The sequence below is a fragment of the Paramormyrops kingsleyae genome, chromosome 15 (assembly GCF_048594095.1).
Source record: "Paramormyrops kingsleyae isolate MSU_618 chromosome 15, PKINGS_0.4, whole genome shotgun sequence".
Classification (NCBI taxonomy): Eukaryota; Metazoa; Chordata; class Actinopteri; order Osteoglossiformes; family Mormyridae; genus Paramormyrops; species Paramormyrops kingsleyae.
In genome coordinates, this window is record NC_132811.1 from 18,790,908 (window position 1) to 18,811,103 (window position 20,196).

At 51.4% G+C, this 20,196-nt stretch overlaps 1 protein-coding gene across 5 annotated transcripts in view; it reads left to right on the forward strand.

Moving 5' to 3' along the window:
• suco (SUN domain containing ossification factor) overlaps positions 1-19,651 on the forward strand; it is a 32,007-nt gene extending 12,356 nt beyond the window's left edge. Inside the window, exons 2-24 of one of the 5 annotated variants that reach the window (XM_072699438.1) lie at positions 2,095-2,203; positions 2,591-2,701; positions 3,342-3,568; positions 4,193-4,333; positions 4,611-4,770; positions 5,832-5,946; positions 6,555-6,682; positions 6,791-6,858; positions 8,406-8,513; positions 8,614-8,719; positions 9,590-9,610; positions 9,800-9,855; positions 10,797-10,885; positions 10,999-11,064; positions 11,525-11,608; positions 13,249-13,330; positions 13,542-14,789; positions 14,874-14,961; positions 15,074-15,178; positions 15,275-15,429; positions 15,628-15,719; positions 16,437-16,492; positions 17,497-19,651. In XM_072699438.1, the coding sequence (XP_072555539.1) occupies positions 2,095-2,203; positions 2,591-2,701; positions 3,342-3,568; positions 4,193-4,333; positions 4,611-4,770; positions 5,832-5,946; positions 6,555-6,682; positions 6,791-6,858; positions 8,406-8,513; positions 8,614-8,719; positions 9,590-9,610; positions 9,800-9,855; positions 10,797-10,885; positions 10,999-11,064; positions 11,525-11,608; positions 13,249-13,330; positions 13,542-14,789; positions 14,874-14,961; positions 15,074-15,178; positions 15,275-15,429; positions 15,628-15,719; positions 16,437-16,492; positions 17,497-17,880 (3,799 nt within the window). In that variant the 3' untranslated portion in view covers positions 17,881-19,651. The remainder of the gene's footprint in view (positions 1-2,094; positions 2,204-2,590; positions 2,702-3,341; positions 3,569-4,192; positions 4,334-4,610; positions 4,771-5,831; positions 5,947-6,554; positions 6,683-6,790; positions 6,859-8,405; positions 8,514-8,613; positions 8,720-9,589; positions 9,611-9,799; positions 9,856-10,796; positions 10,886-10,998; positions 11,065-11,524; positions 11,609-13,248; positions 13,331-13,541; positions 14,790-14,873; positions 14,962-15,073; positions 15,179-15,274; positions 15,430-15,627; positions 15,720-16,436; positions 16,493-17,496) is intronic. The other 4 variants (XM_072699439.1, XM_072699440.1, XM_072699441.1 and 1 more) reach the window with 4 other exon arrangements.
• The last annotated feature ends 545 nt before the right edge of the window (positions 19,652-20,196 follow it).

Genomic DNA, 20,196 nt, shown 5'->3' on the forward strand with positions numbered 1-20,196 from the left:
TTTGCATTGTCCTTTATCTCCCATCTGGGCTGAAATATCTGTTTTTTAAGCTGTTGAGTGAGTACATACAGGCTGAGTGTATGTGGGGAACGCGGCAGTTGATCTGGGGGTGGGTCGTTTTGGGGGTTAGCGGCCGACAGGCCTAAGCCCCCAGCAGCTGGTCCTCCACAATGCCGCCTCAAGGTGAACGTCTCCGGTTTCATGCTGATGATGGTGGTGATGGCAGAGCAGGCTGCCGCTGGCATGTCAGAGCTTCCTGAAGGGATTGCCCTGCCCTGCCCCGCCCCGCCCCGCCCCGCCCTGCCCCCACCCTCCATGTCATGAATGGGGGAGGTGTGGTTTCTAATCTAATCATGAGTAATAAGCATTTTCACAAATCCAGTCACGGAGTGTTAGCAATACGGGGAAGTTCCTAAAACCTAACTATAAACTATAATAAGCATTTCATTCAGTTTATTGTTAGGCTGTATTCCTGGCTTCTGAAATGAAAGTTTTAACTATGTTAACTTGCTGAATATATATGTCCAACAATATTCTTAAGCCTAATAGCATACGAAGAGTGTTCAGAGTGTTATGTGTCGTGGGAGAGCCCAGAACCCCGGCCGACGTCTCACAGGGAGACGAGCCCCATCGTGAAGGGATGGGCCCTGCATGGTTTCTTGAACAAGGGGGTGCTTTTACTGGAATTCATAAGACACTGTTTGTAGTTGTTTGTGTGTGTTTTTGGGAGTGGGGGGAGGGGGATTCAGTCACAGTTCTATATATTTGTATGAGTGGAGATTTCTCAGATGTCACGTGGAGGTGATTTGTTGTCTTGCTGTCTTGTGATTGATGGCGTTTATTGACATTCTTATTAACATTTAATGATGTATGTTACTGATCATGGCTGGGCAGCCAGCTAATGAAGTTCAGAAATGTGGCTACATCATTATTCTTGTACAGGCGCTTAGCTGACATAGGTGATCTGTTCCACAAACCCGTGCACAAGTCAGATTTTACATAAGTCAGACTTACCATGCCATACCGTTCAAGGTACCTTAAAAAACGCATAAGCTAAAAATATACTATTAATGCATACTCAAGAACACATGCTACATGAAAAAAAGATTATATATTTTTGGTGTACGTTGTGTGTTTTCCCCCTTATGTTTTCCATCTGTCAGCTTTCTGCAGACAGTCCTTTGCTGATGTTTGCTCACCCCCCCACTGCTCTGACACACCCCTCGCAGCCACTGGCCGCCCATTCCTATGGGACCCTCTTCCTTCCCCTGTTCTTGTTCTCCGGGAGGATCGTACCAAATGCGCTTCACGGGGGGTGTGACGCGGAAATCTCTCGGCAGGCCCCCCCCATCCAGATGCTCCATCACACCCCTCCATGAGTCATGGCAACCAGCCAGATTCCGGAGGCTCCACGTCACTTTGATTTTAACCTCCCCTGATAAGATGTCAGATAGGCGTTGCCACCCTGCGGTCGCAAAACTGCTGACCTCCCCCCATGATGTTTGCTGATGTCTCTCCTCCAGATCTCTCTTATTAGCTTTCAGTTCAGGTTAAGGAGCAATATTTGTGACTGTCATCTCAAAAACATTCAATAATGCCAACTTTCCAGAGTTCCCTCGGATACCTGCTATTGTAGGTACACGTCCATGATGTTTCTGGACATGTACCAGGCAGTATTATGCTTTAGGTGCCCTGTAAGTCAGTTTTTGCAGACTTAAGGATTTCAATTCTGAGGGGCGTTTCATGCTCCTATTAAGAACCCCTCTGTTTTGGTTGCACTGCCTTGATCTCAGGAGGGCAACCTGGAAACCTTCTGAAGCTCCTAGATTAGGCTTGGTCTTGACCTCCTGCCAGGAGAGATGATCTCTCAGCTGTTCCATTCTGTTCGAACCCCATCAGAGGCCACCGTGATATTCATGTCCCCAATATGACAACACCTACTCAGTCCTCTCTCTCTCTCTCTCTCTCTCAGCATGTGAATGCTTTGCTTCCTGGTGACCTTCAGGTTCATCCTGAAGCTGCAGGCCTTGGTTTTGTTCTCCACCATGGAGTCAAGAGAGTCTGGATGCTCACATCTCCCCCGATTTCCTACAGGTACGCCGGTCATCATGTCCACTGCTCCAAAGAGACCCCTGCTGGCCCAGTACTGCCTGCACAGGATTGTATCCCTGAGGAGAAGCTGGAGGAGGTCTCTGATGACCAGGTAAGCCAACCCCACACAGGGTCCTGCGGGAGTCCCGCTTCCTTTGACCTTTGGTCCTGACCGACACAAATCCTGTTCTGTGATAGTTAATGAAGCAGGAAAGAAGCAGCCTTCAAACCATCCGCTGTTAATCTGCGTAACTCCAGCAAACACAGCTGCTTTGTTGTATTACACAGGCTGCAATGCTTTTTGCTTTGCTAAGGGTATAGTGGTCATTGACGTGGAGGTGATCCATACCTCTGAGAAGGACTCTCAGCCCCCTGTCAGTTTGTTTAGATGGTATGCGTAGGGTTGTCCTTCTGTTTATTTTTTTCCTCTGATAAGTGGGGCTTGGTAATCCGTTTCGGGGGAAGGTGCTGTGGGTGGAGACCATGTGACTGATTTCAGCAGGGTGAGGAGGAGTGGCCCAGCTACATCGAGTCGTCATACGACGTGGGGCTGGAGGCGGAGAGGACTTCGCTGGAGATGTCAAGACGAGGGGATGTGGAGAGAGATCAGGTGCCGTGAAACTGTCTCCCGGGAGTTTCGTTGATGTGATGCTATTAGAGATACAGGGCATGCTGGCTAATGTACCGCTATCAGCTAATGTTCATAAAAATATATCGATGTTGATCTAATGTGTCAGTCTTGACCGATATTGCAGGCTGATATTTAGACTTCAGTTAATATTCAAAGTTAGCTAAAGACACAACTACTAAAATAATGGAGATGATGGCATTGGAGATGATCAGCCATTTTCCATAGTGGAAGACAAGGGATTTTTTGGCCTATTTGTCGTATAGACCCTGGTTACAGTCTCCCAAGTCTGCGCTACTCATCTTTCGTCCCACTGTCTGCATTATATGGTGTGGTTGCTACACACATTCACAGGATGTTAAGAAGTAACATCACTGACATCAGTTTCACTACAGATTAGTTTAGCTCAGCAGTTAGCTGGTTGTCAGTATCGATAATATGAGTCAAAAATATATCGCTTCTCAGTATGGGCCAAGATTTCCTCATTGGTGCACCAGTAGGTGTTATGTTTTAGATTGCACTGATGTCGAAAGAGCCCAGCGGTCTGCACCCGCACAGACCAGCTGCTCGTCTGCTTGTTTGTGACTTTTCCGATGTGACTGGGCCGTGTTTCCTGGGTCAGACTGTGAAAACGAAGGAGCCAGACACGCCGGCCGAACCAGGACCGGTGAGCGACGCCGAGCCGGCACCAGAATCTGAGCTCCAGCTGGTGCCCGAGCCGGAGCCCCAAGGAGACTCGGCTCCTGCCACCAGTGCCGTTCCCGCCGATGCCCCTGCGGACCCCCACGGGGCCCCCGAGGATGTAGCGGCCACGCCTACCTCACAAGTGACCCCCGCCTCGCCATCGAGGTGAGAGCCACGAATCTGGCACTTGGGGGGCTTGGGGTCACCGAGGCGTGGCTGCTGGTTCCATTAACCGGGTGTAATACGGGCCCCTGCCCTTGGAGGTGGCCCTTGGCGTTTGGCCTTGAATGCGCCTCGTTACGGATCCATTCTCCTAACAGTCGTTTCCTTTTCAGCTCCATCAGCGGTTTTTCTTTCTCTCAGTCTGGTTTTGTTTTCACTTTTGGGCCCCCCCCGGCCCCCCCTTCTGCTCACAGTTTCTTCTGACTGAGCCTTTCAGCGTTCATGTTCCCAGACCCTCCTGAGCTGGAGTGGTGCCGTGTCCGGTCTCTATTCGGCACGCGTGAGGGCTGCACATCTGCTTTTTGGGACGTGAAGGACATTGTCTGGCCGTTTGGCCGCCCGCTGGACTCCCCCGCCCTGCCCCGCCCCCACACAGCTTCTGAGGGACCTGCTCGGTCCTGCCACAAGCTCTGGGCTCTTTGTGACTCTTCCCGGGATTCTGATCCCGCCTCTGAGGGGCAGCTCTTCCCCCTGGCTGCGCCGAAGCCTCCGTCCCCCCCCCTCTCCTCCCCAGTCTTCCCTGCCACGGCAGCCCCCGGTAAACGGCCTGTCGTTTCTTTCTCCCAGTTCGATAGAGGTTACCAGTGCCGATTCCCCTGTAGGCGGCTCGGTTGACGCCGAGCCGTCGGCCACCGACTGTGAGGTCACAGCGCCCCCTGTGGCGCTCCTCCCCAGCGCCCCTCCTGCCTTTGGCGGCCCGCTCGCCAGGTGAGTCCCGGCCGGGCCGCGGTGCGGCACACGCAGGCCCCCCCCACCGCCGCCTCCCTTGCTGGCCTGCTATCCGCTACGCTGAGCTGCAGGCCACCAGCCTCGCCGACAGTGTCACTCAGACGTCGCTGCTCTCTGCTCCGATCAGACTGAGCCTGTCTGTGCTTCTCCATCATTCTTCTTGTCTCAATTTTAGGTACAGACTCACTGGCTTTATGTATCTCCTTTCTTCCTCCCCCATCTCTCTCTCTCTATCTGTCCTCCTTTCTCTCCTCAGCCTGGACGTGGATCACATAGACAACGCCTCCAGTGGCCTGGGCCCAGGGAAGGGGATCAGGCAGCCTCTGGACTTCCTCCCAGATGTGGAGCAGGCTCTGCCGGAGCTGGACCAGGGTGGGAACACCTCCCACGAGCTCGAGCTCGGGGACGAGGAGCAGGTGCGAACGTCGCCCGGCATCACTCTGCGTTGGGGTGTCACTTCACTCTCGTGCAACTCGTTAAGCCGTTCAGAGGAACCGCCTGGGACTGTCTCGACTTGTCGCTGGTGTTTTTGAGATTGTGCAAGACGGAAGCAGAGGATCGAGTTCTCAGGTTTATGTCGCAGTCGGTTTCCATGGAAAATTTCAGAGAGGACTGTGGTTGGGTGGTATGGGGTTCGGTCAGTCAGCACACTGTGACTGTCAGCAGAAGGTCACCGGTTTAAATCCCAGGGTCAGCAGAGTGATGCCGCCGTCGGGCCCCTGAGAGGGGGGTCGCACTTGCAAGGGCTGGTCATTGAGGTTAACCTCGTTACCATAGAGACGGTGCACATACCTGTCAGCTGGGGCTGCGTCTAAGTATTTAATTAAATTAGATTAATATTAAACATTTAATGAATCTTTTCCTCCTTTCCCATAGTTTCTATGTGCCCTTTTTGTGGTGTTAAGTCTTTCACAGAGCCGGTCTGTCCTGAGCAGTGTCTACCCGCAGGCTATTGGGCTTGTGAACCACCCCCACCCCCCCCTAGCATCCCCCAAATTGTTGATGTGTTTCCAGCCAATGAGGGGCTGGGTCTGTACTTACCCCTAAGCTCCCCCCTCCCCCACTAGACACACACTTCTGCAGACATTGCATATCGCTTACATGTTTATATTGCAGTATAAGATGACTTGGCATCGCATTGTTTACATATCTATTGTCATAATAATTGTACTTTTATCTTTTATCTTGAAGCACCTCAATTTGCATTTGTGTTTTGTGATGGATTTGTGTTTACCGGTAACAGGAAGGACATGCAGAGAGGGATTTCCTTTGCATAGTGTGACTGACTGTTTAGTCAGCAGATGACAAACTCTTGAATTCCGAATGTTCATTTCCCAGAATGCTTGAGTAGCGCACATTCCCAGCTCAGAGCCTATTTATATATTTAGTTATTTAGTTATTTTTGCTGGTGATCGCTCTGGCTCACTAGTGGTATGCTGTTTGCACACCAGAAGCTAATCCTCTGCTCGTCCTGCAGCAGGCTGCAGGCGTCCCTGTCTCCAAGGAGCCAGACCCCTCCGTGCCAGGCAAGGAGGACATCCCCACCTTTGATGAGTGGAAGAAGAAGGTGATGGAGGTTGAGAAGGAGAAGAGTAAGTGGGAGGTGGCTCTTTGCTGTCCTGACTCCTGGTGGGGTTAGAGGGTTTGGCTGGGGAAGGGGTGCCGTTCCCCGGGACCCTGGCATGGAAGCAGTGTCCTCACAGACAGGGCCTGAGTGTCAGCGGGGAGAAATGGAGCATGCATGATGCCCATTGTGTCAGGGGGATTCGGGGAGAATGCCGGCAGGCTAATGGACTGGTCCACTGGAGCAGAAATGGGGGTGTCAGATCATATCTCTGAATACCGCTGTCACCATGGGACAGGCCCCGTCCAAGCTGCCTGGGGGGAGGGGTGATATCCTGAAACTTTGCAGGAAGAGATATAATAATTGGCAAGACATCGAGGGAGGGGTAAAGGCGTAAAACCCAGAATGTACCATAAGACCTTCTGGATCTTCTCTCAATCTCTGCTTATCTGTCCCTGTACTCCAGCTCAGTCACATAAAGACCCCACCCCTGTTCCCCACACATAAGATAAGAGCCGTTTTTACAACCCCCCCCCCCCCCCCCACCGGCGAGAAACACGAGTATTCATGGGATACGTCAACGACGGGCTGTGTGTTTATGCCTCACCCCTGAGCCTATATGCCACCCCCGCCCAGGTCAGTCTCTGCACACCACCTCCAACGGGGGTCCCCACTCGGTGAAGAAGGTTCAGAAGAACTTCAAAAATAACTATGCCTCTGTGGAGTGCGGAGCCAAGATCCTGTCTGCGAACACGGAAGCCAAGGTGTGTGTGCAGCCTGCAGGGGGCGCCAGGAGGGCGGGCGGGAGATCCGTGGACTGCTCCCTGTTCATGATGCTTGTCCCCGCTCACTCTCTGTCCTTGTCATTGCAGAGTACCTCCGCCATCTTGATGGAGAACATGGATTTGTACATGTTAAATCCGTGTAGCACCAAGATCTGGTGAGTCTAAACACTGTGTGTGTGTGTGTGTGTGTGTGTGTGTGTGTGTGTGGGGGGGGGGGGGGGGAGTGAGCGTGTGTGTGCGTCTTCGTGAGATCTATATAAAGAGAACCTGCTATTTTAATGTGGGGTCCATTTTGTCGGTCCCACAGGGAGGGAAACTAAATTTTGTGACTTTTTTTATTGAAGTTACAGATTATCAATGCCAAAAGTCTTATACAGTAAAACCTCGGATTACGAGCAGAATTCGTTCCGGAAATTAACTCATAATCCAAATTACTAAATTTTGCATTAGAAATAATGGAAACTCAGATGATTGGTTCCACAACCCAAAAATATTCATATAAAAATGATTAATTCAAAATATAAGTAAATAAAAATACATAAAACAAATTAACCTGCACTTTGCCTTTGAAAAGAATCGTGGATAGTGTGAGGGAGACGAGAGAGAGGAGGAGAGGAGGGTTATTTTGTAGGACGACTTTCACTATAACTAACAGAATCACTGCTGTCTGTTGGCTCACTGGAATCTTTTTCTTTTTGTGCGACTAACAAGGAACCTATCCAATGACAGCCGCTTTTGCCTCCTTTTCGATTCCGCAGAAATGTGAACATTGCATTGTCATTAAACAAATTCAACGCTGCTAAGCCCTTATTCGGGTGGTGCTTTTCTACTAATTTTTGACTATACGAGTGAGGCACGCCAACTGAGACCGAGCATGGGAAATGATTACCCACAATCCCGCAGCGAGAGAGAGAGCGAGAGAGAGAGAGCCATCGGCTCAGTTGTGATTATGTGATGCTAGGCAGACAGTGTATACGTAATACAGTCGTACCTCGTTTATCGCGGTTAATCAGTTCCAGACTCTACCGCATTAAATGAATTTCCGCGAAGCAGGATTCTTTATTTCTTTATTATTCGGCTGCACCTGGCATTGAAGGATTTGCGGGGGTGCTCGAATACATAAGCCTACAGTCCATACGTACAGTAATTTTTATTTTAATTGTGATACAGAGGTGTATAATTGACTCAGACAACCGAGCGCTGTATCATTTTCACCGTCTATCAACTTTTTAATGAATAAATGTATTTGGAAAAAACCGCGATAGAGTGAAGCCGCGAAAGTCGAAGCGCGAAATGCCGAGGGACGACTGTACTCGTATTGCAAGACCTCGCTCGTTTATCAAGTTAAAATGTATTTTAAAATTTTGCTCGTCTTGCAGAACACTCGCAAACTAAGTTGCTCGCAGTCCGAGGTTTGACTATATTTTGTTTGGTTACTTGTGGTTAAGGTTAGGGCTGTGGAGGGATTAAGGCTGTCATGGCTGGGATTGGGGTTATGTCCATAGACATGAATGCAAGGTCCCCACACAGATATGAACACAAACATATCTGGCATTCCTCCCGCCCCCAATGCCAACTGTTTCTGTACCACCCGGAAAAAAGGGGACTGGACTTTTGGGGGGGGGTGGGTGGGGCGGGGAAGCCTTCCTGTTGGATTTCATGACTGTTGTATTGTCCCCCGCCAACCCCCCTCCCGCCTCAGGTTCGTCATAGAGCTCTGTGAACCCATCCAAGTGAAACAGTTGGACATCGCCAACTTCGAGCTGTTCTCCTCCACCCCCAAAGACTTCTTGGTGTCCATCAGTGACAGGTCAGGTGTCCTTAGATAGCCTGCTGTCTGAATCGGGGCCGGGTGGGTTTGCAATTCTCTGCATTCGACCAAAGCCATTGTTACCTGCTCACACCATCAGGTACCCAACTAACAAGTGGGTCAAACTGGGCACCTTCCATGCTCGGGACGAGCGTACCGTCCAGAGCTTCCCATTGGATGAGCAACTCTACGCCAAGTACATGAAGGTGAGGCCTGAGGTAGTACAAGACATCCTGATGGAGTACACGTTCTGAGACGTGACATATTGAGAGACTTGGCGATTCTCCATGGAGGACACACGGCCTTCATTTCAGACGTTCTTCTAAGGTCAAAGGTCATGGACCTCTAGAGGAGTAGCACGTTCCTTCTGGGTCTCCTAAGGAGCTCCTTGTTCCCACACCTGTCTGCACAGGCTGGCGACTTTCCCGTAAAAATAACGGGGACTTGGTGTCCTGCAGCGAAACCAGAGCTGATCTATGACCTGACCGGAGTGTGTCGGGAAAGCAGTCACTCGCGATTGCGTGTGCCGCCTGGCAAGGAGCGTTCCCGGTCACCGCGCCGGGGGGTGTTCGGCTCCGTAATCTATAGGTGTCCCCACACTCTTCGGTGCTTAATGTGGCTTTTCTGTTCTCTGCAGGAGCCGCCTTCTGTTCTCTATTTACCTGCCACACACCTGTTTGCTTAAATTATATTATAATTATTATTTTAACTGTCAAAGTGTGAAAAGTGAAGGTAGCAGTTGGAGCACATCCGTGTGAATGGTAGGCTGCCCCAGAGCGGTTCTGCAATATGTGTGCCAGCTAATGCATCAAAACACATTGTACACCCCCCCCCCTCCCCACAGCCTGGGGGGGGTGATCTGCCCTATCCAGTTCTCTAGACCTGTGTCGTCTTGCTCAGGTTCAGAACGCCTTTATTCTGACTGGCTGCTTCTCTCTGATTCTGCAGCTTCTGTAAACATCTCGTTCTCGAAGAGCCAAATCACTCGGCTTGGCGGTATCTGTCTGGCCTTTTTTAACCAACTGCTGTCTCTCTCTCTCTTTCCCTCTGTCTCTCTGCTGTTCCTCTTGCGTCAGATGTTCATCAAGTACATAAAGGTTAGCCTTCTCCTCTCTCACCCCTTTTGGGTGCATGGTCCTGGGTTCAGGGGGCTTTGCTGGTGATGCAGTACTGTGGTGACACCGAATCGATCACGACTCTGACACCCTGCTGTCTGTATTTTGCTGAGTACCGCTTTGGCTGCTTTGAACCTTTTCTTAATCTCCCTCACATCTTTTGGTCTTCAGGTGGAACTGCTGTCCCACTTTGGGTCTGAACATTTCTGCCCCCTGAGTCTGATCAGGTAAAGCCCGGACCGCTGAAGGAATGTTGCGATTAAGACAGAAATAAAGCAACTAAAATGTGGGTGATTATTCGTAAATGACGGCCTAACGGAATAACGTTTTTGTGTGATGACTTTGCTAGTGTTAAGATTCAAGATCTTTACTGGCCGTGGGTAACGGGCGCGTCTGGAATTGCTTACCTATTCAGCCACACTCGGGTACAAAAGGCAACAGATGCTACAGATGTTGCAGAAGGAGGCAGGAAACACGCGATGCTACAGACGGTGTAGAACATCACGGACAGTGCAAAGACAGTACAGAACGTAAGAGTAAGATGAACAGGGTTGGACAAAAATGGACAATAAGCTGATAGTGACTCCTAGTCCTTAAAATGTCAGGGAGATCGGCAGAGAGGAGCTTTGCCCCGCGGCGGCCGTCGTCAGGGTTGCACTTCGCAGGGTATCTGTGCTACGCTGTGCCGTCTCCGGACACGGTATCGGTAAACGCAGAATTCGGCACGTAACGTTGTTTGAGTGCAGTTTGAGGGCAGCGTGCCTGAGGGCTTTGCCACAGCTCCATAGCTGCAGTTAATTTAGACTGTGAGGGCATGCAGAGTGGGGGGTGGGGTGGGGGTGTGTGTGATGTGAACAGGGGCCCGCCCGACTCTTCAGGGCAGCCCTTGGCCGCATGCCCAAAACCTTCGACAGACTTGGCGGTAATTATTCTCCTGCCGCCGGTTCCTGCTCTGCCCCCCCCCTCAGTCCCTGGGGGCGACTGGGGCCACAGAAAACCACAGTGGCTGTACCTCAGTGGCCAAAAGTGTGACGGCAGAGACCAGCATTTAACATTTTAAAGTGTAGAAAAGATCCACTCATAAAGAGCAGAGTTGTTAAAATGGCAGGGGGCCTGAAAGTCACCCCCTTCCCCCTCATGTAGCTTGACCTCCCCTCCCCCTTGACAGGGTGTTTGGTACCAGTATGGTGGAGGAGTACGAAGAGATCGCAGAGCCCCAGTACGCGGAGAGACTGGAGTACCCAGACGAGGATTACGGTGAGGGTGCCCGTCCATCTCAGCTGCCAGCCTCTGAAAAGCCAGATTTTTCCGAAGCTCTCCGTCCCATTATTAGGAGTTAGCAGCTGATCCGCGATTTTCTGACCCCACAGATTACCCCCCAGGCTACGTGCCTACCGAAGACAAGGCCTCCAAAAACCTGCTGGGGTCAGCTACCAGTATGTACAAGTGGCCTCTCCGCCGAACACGACCTGCAGAGCATGCTGGGCGTCACACACGGATAAAATGGCTAGATATGTGTTAATCAAATAGCCCATGTTCAGATTCTTACGGGGTGTGAACGGGGCTCTAAGCCGCCACAGGAGCAGCCTGACAGCTACCATGGGGGGGGGGGGGGGGGGGGCATTGCTAAAGGCATACTGGTCTGGCTGTGTTCACCTTCAGAGCCTCCCGGGGGGGGGGGGGGCGGTCCCAGTGCATGGCTCCTATTGGCTGAGGTCGCCTCACACCCAGCTCTGCCTCCCTCTCAGGCTGTTTTTACAGCGTTACTCTGTCAACCCAAGAAAGAAAATCTAATCCAGGCACCCAGGCTAACCACGGGCCTCAGTGTGGGCCCTTCTCAGTTTACCAAGTGGGGGGCGCAGGTCGTCTGCTCATTTCTCCTCATTCTCCCCACAGACGCCATCCTCAATATGGTCAACAACATCGCAGCCAATGTTCTGGGGGCGCGTCCAGAGCTGGAGCCGGCGGACGGATCACAGGGTTTGTACTCAAGCTCTCTAAGCACACCTGGTTCTAAACGGCCCCTGAAAGGATCCGTCTGTGGGCTTCTGGGCTGCTGCTTGTTCTTCGTTCCGTGAAGGCAATGCCGTGCCGTGTAATACTCCTCCAGAATGCTGTCTGACAGGATCTGAGACGGCCTGCTGGTAATGTTCCGTACTTCCTGAACCTGCCTATGTGGAAATGTCATTGTTAGTCATTGTAGAACCAGCTTTGGGTGATTTTCCTGACCATGCACCGCTTCCTAACTGCTAAGAAGCAGTCCGCCATTGTTATGGTAACTTGGAAGCATGTGTGCTTAAGGGCTGATCCCAGGTCAGAGGTGTGAGTGTAAGCTCTTGTGGGGAGGCCACAAGCTTTGCCTTGATCTGCTGACAGACATGTAATTGCATACTGACACCAACATGTTTTTGAATGTGAAGATTCAGTGGCAGTTTAACTTAGTCCCCGTCAAAGCAAAGAATTCTGGGAAAATGCGAGAAGGAGTTTCGTTTGCTTTCTAGGAACAGCGGGTGTCGTCACAAATGAGCTCTAGGAACAGCGGGTGTCGTCACAAATGAGCTCTTTCACCAGCTCGCAGTCCAAGGGCTTTGCAGCGCAGAGTACAGACGTTCCCTGGGTTACGATGGTTCTGATTATGATATTTTGACTTTACGATGGATAAATGTTTTTCACTAAAAGTACGCTATTCAATAAATTACATGAGATGTTCAACACTTTATTATAAAATAATAAGGCTTTGTGTTAATGATTTTGCCAAACTGTAGGCTAATATAAGTGTTCTAAGCATGTTTAAGGTAGGCTAGGTTAGGCTAGGTTAGGTTAGGTTAGGTTAGGCTAGGTTAGGTTAGGCTAGGCTAGGTTAGGTTAGGCTAGGTTAGGGTTAGGCTAGGTTAGGCTAGGTTAGGTTAGGTTAGGTTAGGTTAGGTGTGCTGTATTAAATTGCACATTCGCCTTATGATATGTTCGTCTTATGTTACGTTTATCGGAACGTAACCTCATCATAACCTGGGGAGCGTCTGTAATGCGATTGCAGGATACCCTTTTCTGTCTTCTGGGGAGCGTCTGTAATGCGATTGCAGGATACCCTTTTCTGTCTTCTGGGGAGCGTCTGTAATGCGATTGCAGGATACCCTTTTCTGTCTTCTGGGGAGCGTCTGTAATGCGATTGCAGGATACCCTTTTCTGTCTTCTGGGGAGCGTCTGTAATGCGATTGCAGGATACCCTTTTCTGTCTTCTGGGGAGCGTCTGTCTGCTGGCACCCAGAGGATGTCGGCTTTCCCATAAACCACGGGGATGGCGCACAAGTCTGGAGAGTTCCCTCCTCCTGAAGGAACGTTAGCTCTCTTCCAGCGTTTTATTCTGCCACACGAAGTCACAATTGCATCTTGGTCATGTGACCATGCAGATCTTAATGGAAAACAGACCACAATAGCAGCGCTCAGCTCTGCGCTTTTCTTTCTGGATCCCCCACGCAGTTAAATAGGCTGCTTTGTTACTACAGAGGCAGGGAAACTTTCACTCATGGTTCGTGACTGAATCTAACAAAAATTAACTGAAATTTTTTTGGAAATAGCTTGCAGCAATAAGATAATGAATTACCCCCCCCCCCCCCCCACAGTGAACTCCTCCATGGAAGCAGAGAACATGACGAGCACGTCCGGGGGCTCCGAGCTTCTGCCCACCCCCTCGGCTCTTCCAGGGTGGGTGCCTCGTGCTACCATCATGCATTCTCACCTGCTCTCCACTCTGTGTCATTACAGCTCACCTCTGCATCACACAAAAACTAACTGGGGGCATGTAGTGCCCCCCCCCCCAAACAGTCTATGTAAAAACATGATTTGCAGTTATTCACTTTATAAGAAGAGCGTGTTCTGAAAGCCAGGTGGTTTTCTTTGTGCCCTCTGCCACCAGGCTGGAGACCCGGGAGCTGGAATCCGCTAACCCTGCGGAGGACCCGGGGGATGATGTGGAGGAGTTGGCCACTCCGGCGCCCCCGGAGGAGAGCCGCATAGTGACGCTGGTGCTGGAGGAGGACGAGGAAGAGCCAGAGCACAGCCAGTCCACCGTCACCCTCCTCGGAGCGGAGGAAGAGGAGGAACGTGGGGAGGATGAGTCAAAGGGGCGGAGCTTGGACCCAAGGCAGCTGGAGAGTCAGGCCCAGTGCGGGGCCCTGTCCAGTCTGTCCTGCACTGGTACCCTGCTGGAATACCTCCACCGGCAGTGTTCTGCAGCACACGCACCACGCCGATTGCACCCGGTGCGCCGGAAAGTGAAGGCAGATCGGGATAACGCACGCTCCAGCCCGGTACCGAGCCCTGAACCTGCCCCCACGCCGACCCAGGAGCTTCCCGCAGAGCCCGTCCCACAGACGGAGCGCCCCTCGTCCAGGGAGGAGAGTTCCGTTTCCATGGAAACAACTCCCACATTGCCCGCTGAAGGTACCGCAGACGTCATCACCGTGACTGAGCTGCTGGAGCCCAGCCGCTCCTTGTTGCTGCCTCCGATCAGCTTTGTGGACTCCACCGTCGCCACGGTATCTCCCACGGAGGACATCCTCGAGCCGTCGCGGGGTGATGAACTACAGACAGACCCCCGTTACCAAGACAGTGTCTCCGAGACGCAGAATGAGGGGACGAGGGCCCCCCCCTCCGGCAGTGGGAGCCCCAGTTGGTCCAGCGCGGTTCCCACAGCGGATCTGTCTGGGCCTGAGAGCGAGTTCACTAAAGTGGAGCCCCCGCTCCTCGCCGTGGTGGAGCAACCCACCCCGCTGCTCCTCACGGCCACAAGGCCGCTGGAAATCAGCCCCCCCACCGATCACCCGGGTTCCCCGGCAGAGTCGGATGCCGACAGGCCATCCGTGGATGAACCCCAGAGAACCACGCCACTTACGTTGGCCCCAGAGACACCGCTGCTCCCTCCGGAGCCAGGGGAGGAGGCGATCCTGGTGGCCCAGGGCGGCGCCCAACTGCAGCGGCCCACCACCGACTTCTATGCCGAACTACAGAACTCTTCTGAGCTCAGCTACAGCAATGGGAATGGCAACCAGGTTCACGGGTCCAACCAGAAGGAGTCTGTCTTCATGAGACTCAACAATCGCATCAAGGCACTGGAGATGAACATGTCACTCAGCAGCCGGTACCTGGAGGAGCTCAGCCAGAGGTGAGAGTGTCCTCTTTACCCGGCCCCCACAGCCGGTGTGCGTTTCTGTGCTCCCGTCTAACCAGGAGCGATCGGTTGATCCAGGTACCGAAAGCAGATGGAGGAGATGCAGAGGGCCTTCAACAAAACCATCATCAAGCTGCAGAATACCTCCAGGATCGCGGAGGAGCAGGTGATTTTGTTTTTTTTGTTTTTTTCTTCTTCTTGTGTTTCTCATGCCGACAAAGTCGTCAAAGGAATGAATGGCTGACTGGAGGAATGCATGCTGACTCCATCCTCCTCAGGACCAGCGGCAGACAGAATCCATCCAGGCTCTACAGAACCAGCTGGAGAACATCACACAGCTGGTGCTCAACCTGTCCATTACTGTTGGCAAACTTCAGAAAGAGGTGAGAGTGTCTTCAGGCCCCTTTTCTGGCAGTAGCCAAATCGCCTGACGTTTCACGGCCCCATAAACACCCACTGCTCTGGGTGTCACCCTGCAGGCAGCAGACCGGCAGAGTTACCTGGCCGTCTCCCTGCTCCTCTGCCTGTCCATCGGGCTCCTGCTGTGCCTCCAGTGCTGCCGAGGAGCGTCCCCCCCTCCTCCGAGCTCGGGCCCCCCCATGCCTAAGATCAACCACTACCCCAGCCCCAAGAGGTACTCTTTGAGCTTTCATGAGATCTTGGAAAAGAATGTTTTTCATAGTTATCCAGCGGACACCCCCACCTCCCCGATGCATTACTTAACATCACTGGTCCAATCAGAATGTGCTCAGGTTGCCTTTTAGAACTGGACCCCCCTGCCCCCCAGCCAGCTGAACACCCACATTTGCAGACCCATGCTCTGTCCCTACAGGTGCTTCTCCTCGTATGATGACATGAGTCTGAAGCGGAGAGTCTCCTGCCCTCTTGTGCGCTCAAAGTCCTTCCAGTTCCCAGCTGCAGAAGGCAAGTCCGTCCTGTGTGGTCACTCCACCCCCACAGAATGGCGCCCCCTTCTGGCCCGATCCTTTGTTACTCAAAATGTAAATGTGTGTGGGTGGGCTTGAACAAGGGCTACATAGCATGTTGATGGGAAAAAAAAAAAATTGAGCTGCCTTTGGATAGGTGAGTTAATGATATTGTTTAATTTTACTCCTCCCCCCCATTTGTCCATTATATGGCTGCTGTACTTCCAAAGGGGCCCCCAGTGGTGTGGATGTAGGGGGGATGTCTCCATGTGGTCATGCTTGAAACACAAACATTTTCTCCATGGCCCTCACATTAGCTGTGGGGTCTTAGGTGCCCCACCCTGCCCCATTGTCAGTTTGTCTCTCGTCAGACCACTCTGCATCCGGCATGTGTAGGGTCAGCCCCAGCAGCAGTCCCGCTTTTCCCGAGATGCCGTCACTGGGCCGGTTTTGTGCAGCTGTTCAGCAAATGTTCACATGATGCTTCGCCCCTTGATTGGTCATCAAGGGTCTAGAAGGCTCTAGAAAATTCTAGAAGGTTATAGAGTTCCAGGTGATGCATGTACGTGCTGGGCAGGCCAGTACCCCGGTTCCTGGCCCACCCTGACCACCAGTGCTGCCCCCCGCTGGCCGTTCCCGCTGGCCTCGCCTTGTCCGTCAGCTGGCTTTGTGCTCGTCCCTTCATCTAACCTCCACCCCTCTCTCCCCTTTTCAGTGGGTCCAGATGACTTGTTCATTGTAGAACCTCTAAGGTTTTCACCTGAAAAAAAGGTATGGTGTCTATTTTCCCCCTACCCCTGTTCTGGTTTGCCCCAGCTCCGGGGTCGGCCTGATATGCTGTAATGGTTCTGTTGGGCCGTGGGCCAAACACCCCCTCTACTGAACAAAACATGTATTTGGGGCACTTTGACCTGGGGGAAGCAAGGATTCTTACCCACAATGCCATGACACCATGTGAGTCTGGGCTTGCTCAAGCTGTGTTATGTCAGGGCTTCATATGTTTCTCATTGCATCAACCCCCCCCCACCCCCCCACCCCGACAGGGGCAATTCTACGCTTTACACTCCCTGGCCTAAAACGCACTGTTTGAATTTAAATCCGCAAGTACTTAAGAGCCAATGATTGGATCATTATTACAGCTCAGCAATGTTATGCAGCAATGAAGTCAGTACCTCAGTCTAGTGGACGGCCAGTTTATCCCATCACTGGATTTTTCCTTTCCTAATGGCATGGAGATATTCCAGCACGATAATGCCAAGATTCATCTGGTTCAAATTGTCAGGGTTCAGGGAGCAGGAGGAATCATTTTTACCCTTGAATTGGCCACCAGAGAGCCTTGACCTCAACCCCATTGAATGTCTTTGAGATGTGCTGAAGAAGACTTTATGGAGTGGGTCAACCCCCCCATCATCAATACAAGATCTCGATGAGAAATTAATGCAAATCTAGATTAAAAAAATGTTGAGATGTTGCATAAGCACGTGGAAACAATGCACTGACGAATGTGCACCCTAACGAAAGACAAAGGTGTCCCAACAAAATATTAATGTGCCATTTTTTTTTTCGGTCATGCAGTGTATTTTAAGGTTTGGGGCATAAGAGGAGCCATAATGTATACAGAGGAGCCATCTTTATTAGCCAATGATAGATTTTGAATTGATGAGTGACAGTGGAAGGGGCCACTCCAGGGGCCAGTCAGCTTTCAGCTGTGGCCCCGTCCCCCTGAGTATCTCCCCAACCCCCATGTGATCTTTCCTCTCTCCCCCCCCGGGCAGAAGAAACGATGCAAGATGAAAGCCGAGAAGGTGGATGCCCCGAAGCCCTTGGCCCCCGCGCCAGCAGCAGCTAATGGAGGCCCCAAGTGCAACGGTGCCCCCCGCCCCCCCCCGGTAGAGACCTGCGTGTCCTTGTCCAGGGACACCCCCTCTGAGGGCAGCTCGGAGGGCTCCTCCCATTCGGATGAACCGCCCGCCTGCGAGAGCCAGCCGCCACCCCCCAGCCGGATGGAGAGGCGGGCCTTCAAACGGCGGCGCTCGCGGATGTGTGAGCGGGGCCGGGGCGTAGCCGAGCTGCTGCCCGCCCTCCAGGGCATTATGAAGGGCAGCAAGGAGATGGGCGTGGGAGCGCTGGGGGTCACCGCGCTCTCGGGCCAGGTCTAAGCCACACGCCATCCCCATCTGGGGAACAGACTGGTACCTAGTGGCACCTTCTGCTGGCAGGGTGCGGAACTGCGGCGTGACTCATCTCTCGGGGCCTTGCCCCTGGACACGGCGGCCCTCGACTTCGAAGACCCCTTCCTCTTTATGTGCCTTTTCTGTCTGTTTTAGAGATCGATAGGTCGTTACTTTTTTCCCTTCCAGAGAGAGCTCTTATTTATCAATAAGATGAGACAAAGCTGTGTATTTTAGCGCAGATTTTTGTTTTTCTACCGGATTAGCACAGCGACCAGATGGTCGAAGCCTCAAGGGGGTGGTGTCCCGCCCTGGACTTTAGAGGGCACTCTGTTTAGTGGGGGCTCCTGGTGGTGTCAGGTGTGTGTGAGGGCTGTGCAGTGTCCACTGTCTGCCTCCTTTGCCTTTTTTCGCTCCTAGATGTGGCTTTAACCTTTTGTTTCGTGGGACCAGGAGGTGATTTCCTTAGGTGTTCCGTAAACTCAGCGGCTGCTCAAGGTGGGTGAAGCTGCTGTGAGTCTCTGCCAATGCCCCCCCCTCCCCCAAACCACCCCACCCTGCCCTGCTTTCTCAACATCACATCACGCACCCGTAAGTGTAGAGGATGTCGTGACTCAGTCACCCTGCTGCAAGTCACGGCTGGCCCCCGCAGTCCTCGTCCCTGGTGGAGAACGACTTCTTCCTACTTTCACTACGTATGGAATGACGGAGGTTTCTTCTGACCAAATGAGATGTGTTTGAGGGTCCTGTTTTTTGGGAATAGTTTGTTTTTCTGTCAGACACCAGAAGGTACCTCTGCTGTGAGTTTTATTTATGTATTTATTTATTTCACTGTCTGCCAGATATGTCTTGCCATAGTCCCAGAAAGAGGATCCCCCAAGATTCTTCTGTGTCTCCCCCTGTCTCCCGTGGCAGGTACTGCGACAGCACATGCCACATATTACTCCTTCGCAACATGTGTGTTCCCTAAAACACATTTTTACTCAATGGACTGTCAGGACGCACAATGCATGCGTCCATGTGATGGAGTATGGAGCCACCCTTGAATTTAAACACTTATCTGTTAAGTAAAAGAAAATAGATTTTAAAGTACAAATTTATAATGACGTGCTGCATTTGACTTTTCTGGTACAGACAGTGGGACTGAATTCAAAGTGAAACGGGGAAGGCGTCTTTTTCTCACAACCAGTAACAAATGAAAAGGATTCTCATCCAGATTAAGCTTGTGCCGCTATAAGGACGGGATCCCTTTAAGCGGCCTAAAAAGTCGTCACCTTCCCGTTTATGACAGTATAGAAAATGTTTTTCTTCATTTTATTTGAGGAAAATTTTGTGGGCTGGGTTTGAATGTGATTTCGAGAATTTTACTAAATATGTTACACGCGTGTCGGGGTTTGTGCGTCCGTCACAATGCGTTACGGATGTGAGGATGCTATGTGTCGCCCTCTCCTGGTGGTACGAGGAGTCGACGGTCGATTCGCTCACATTCTTTAACGTGGTGTTATTTGTACTTTTTGTTGCTGATTTTTCTTACGAGCTCAATGTGCACTTTGTTTCTTAACGAAGCCCCCGAGCCCACGCCAGTGCCCTGGCATCCCTACTCCACCCCGAAAGGGTCCCCAGGGGTCTACGGGAACACGCTACTTGTTTTCTGTGCGGACGGGCTGCACAGCACTAGTGGAACTGGAGCACGGGTTGGACTCCCGAGTTGTTTGCCATTAGAAACTGTGAATTTCTAAATAAATAACACTGACTTTCACCCAAGCGCGTTGCCTTTGTTTTTTTCTTGGTGGCGGGAACTGAAGTCGTGCCTCTTCCCCACCAGTTGGGCTACTGCAGTAAAACATGTTTACGGGTCAGAAAGTATGGTTCACGGTTTGTGTAAGTTATATTTCAGATAAGCCTACAAATGTCCGGATGTACAATACTGGACTGTCAGACTCTATACGTGCTATTTAAATGGTTCTTTTTTGGGTTGGATTGTTGTTATAGGATGAGAATTAAACTGAGAAATTGAGAAGTATTTTAAGTGCAAGCTATTTACCCAAATGGGTTGCATCTTAAATGCAAAGTAAACATCAATCTTCCAACAGCTTCTCCAGTACAGACTCACGGAGGGTACTTGTGTGTGTGTGTGTGTGTGTGTGTGTAGGTACATAATGCGAAATGATGTTGTCTAATGAAGTACTGTATAATCTGTACAGGTTTGTAAATTTAGTGCATATTTTCCTCATAAGGGCTTGAAGTAGATATCACAGCGCTACGAAAAGTTTTCGTTTAAAAAAAAAAAAAAAAAGAAGATAA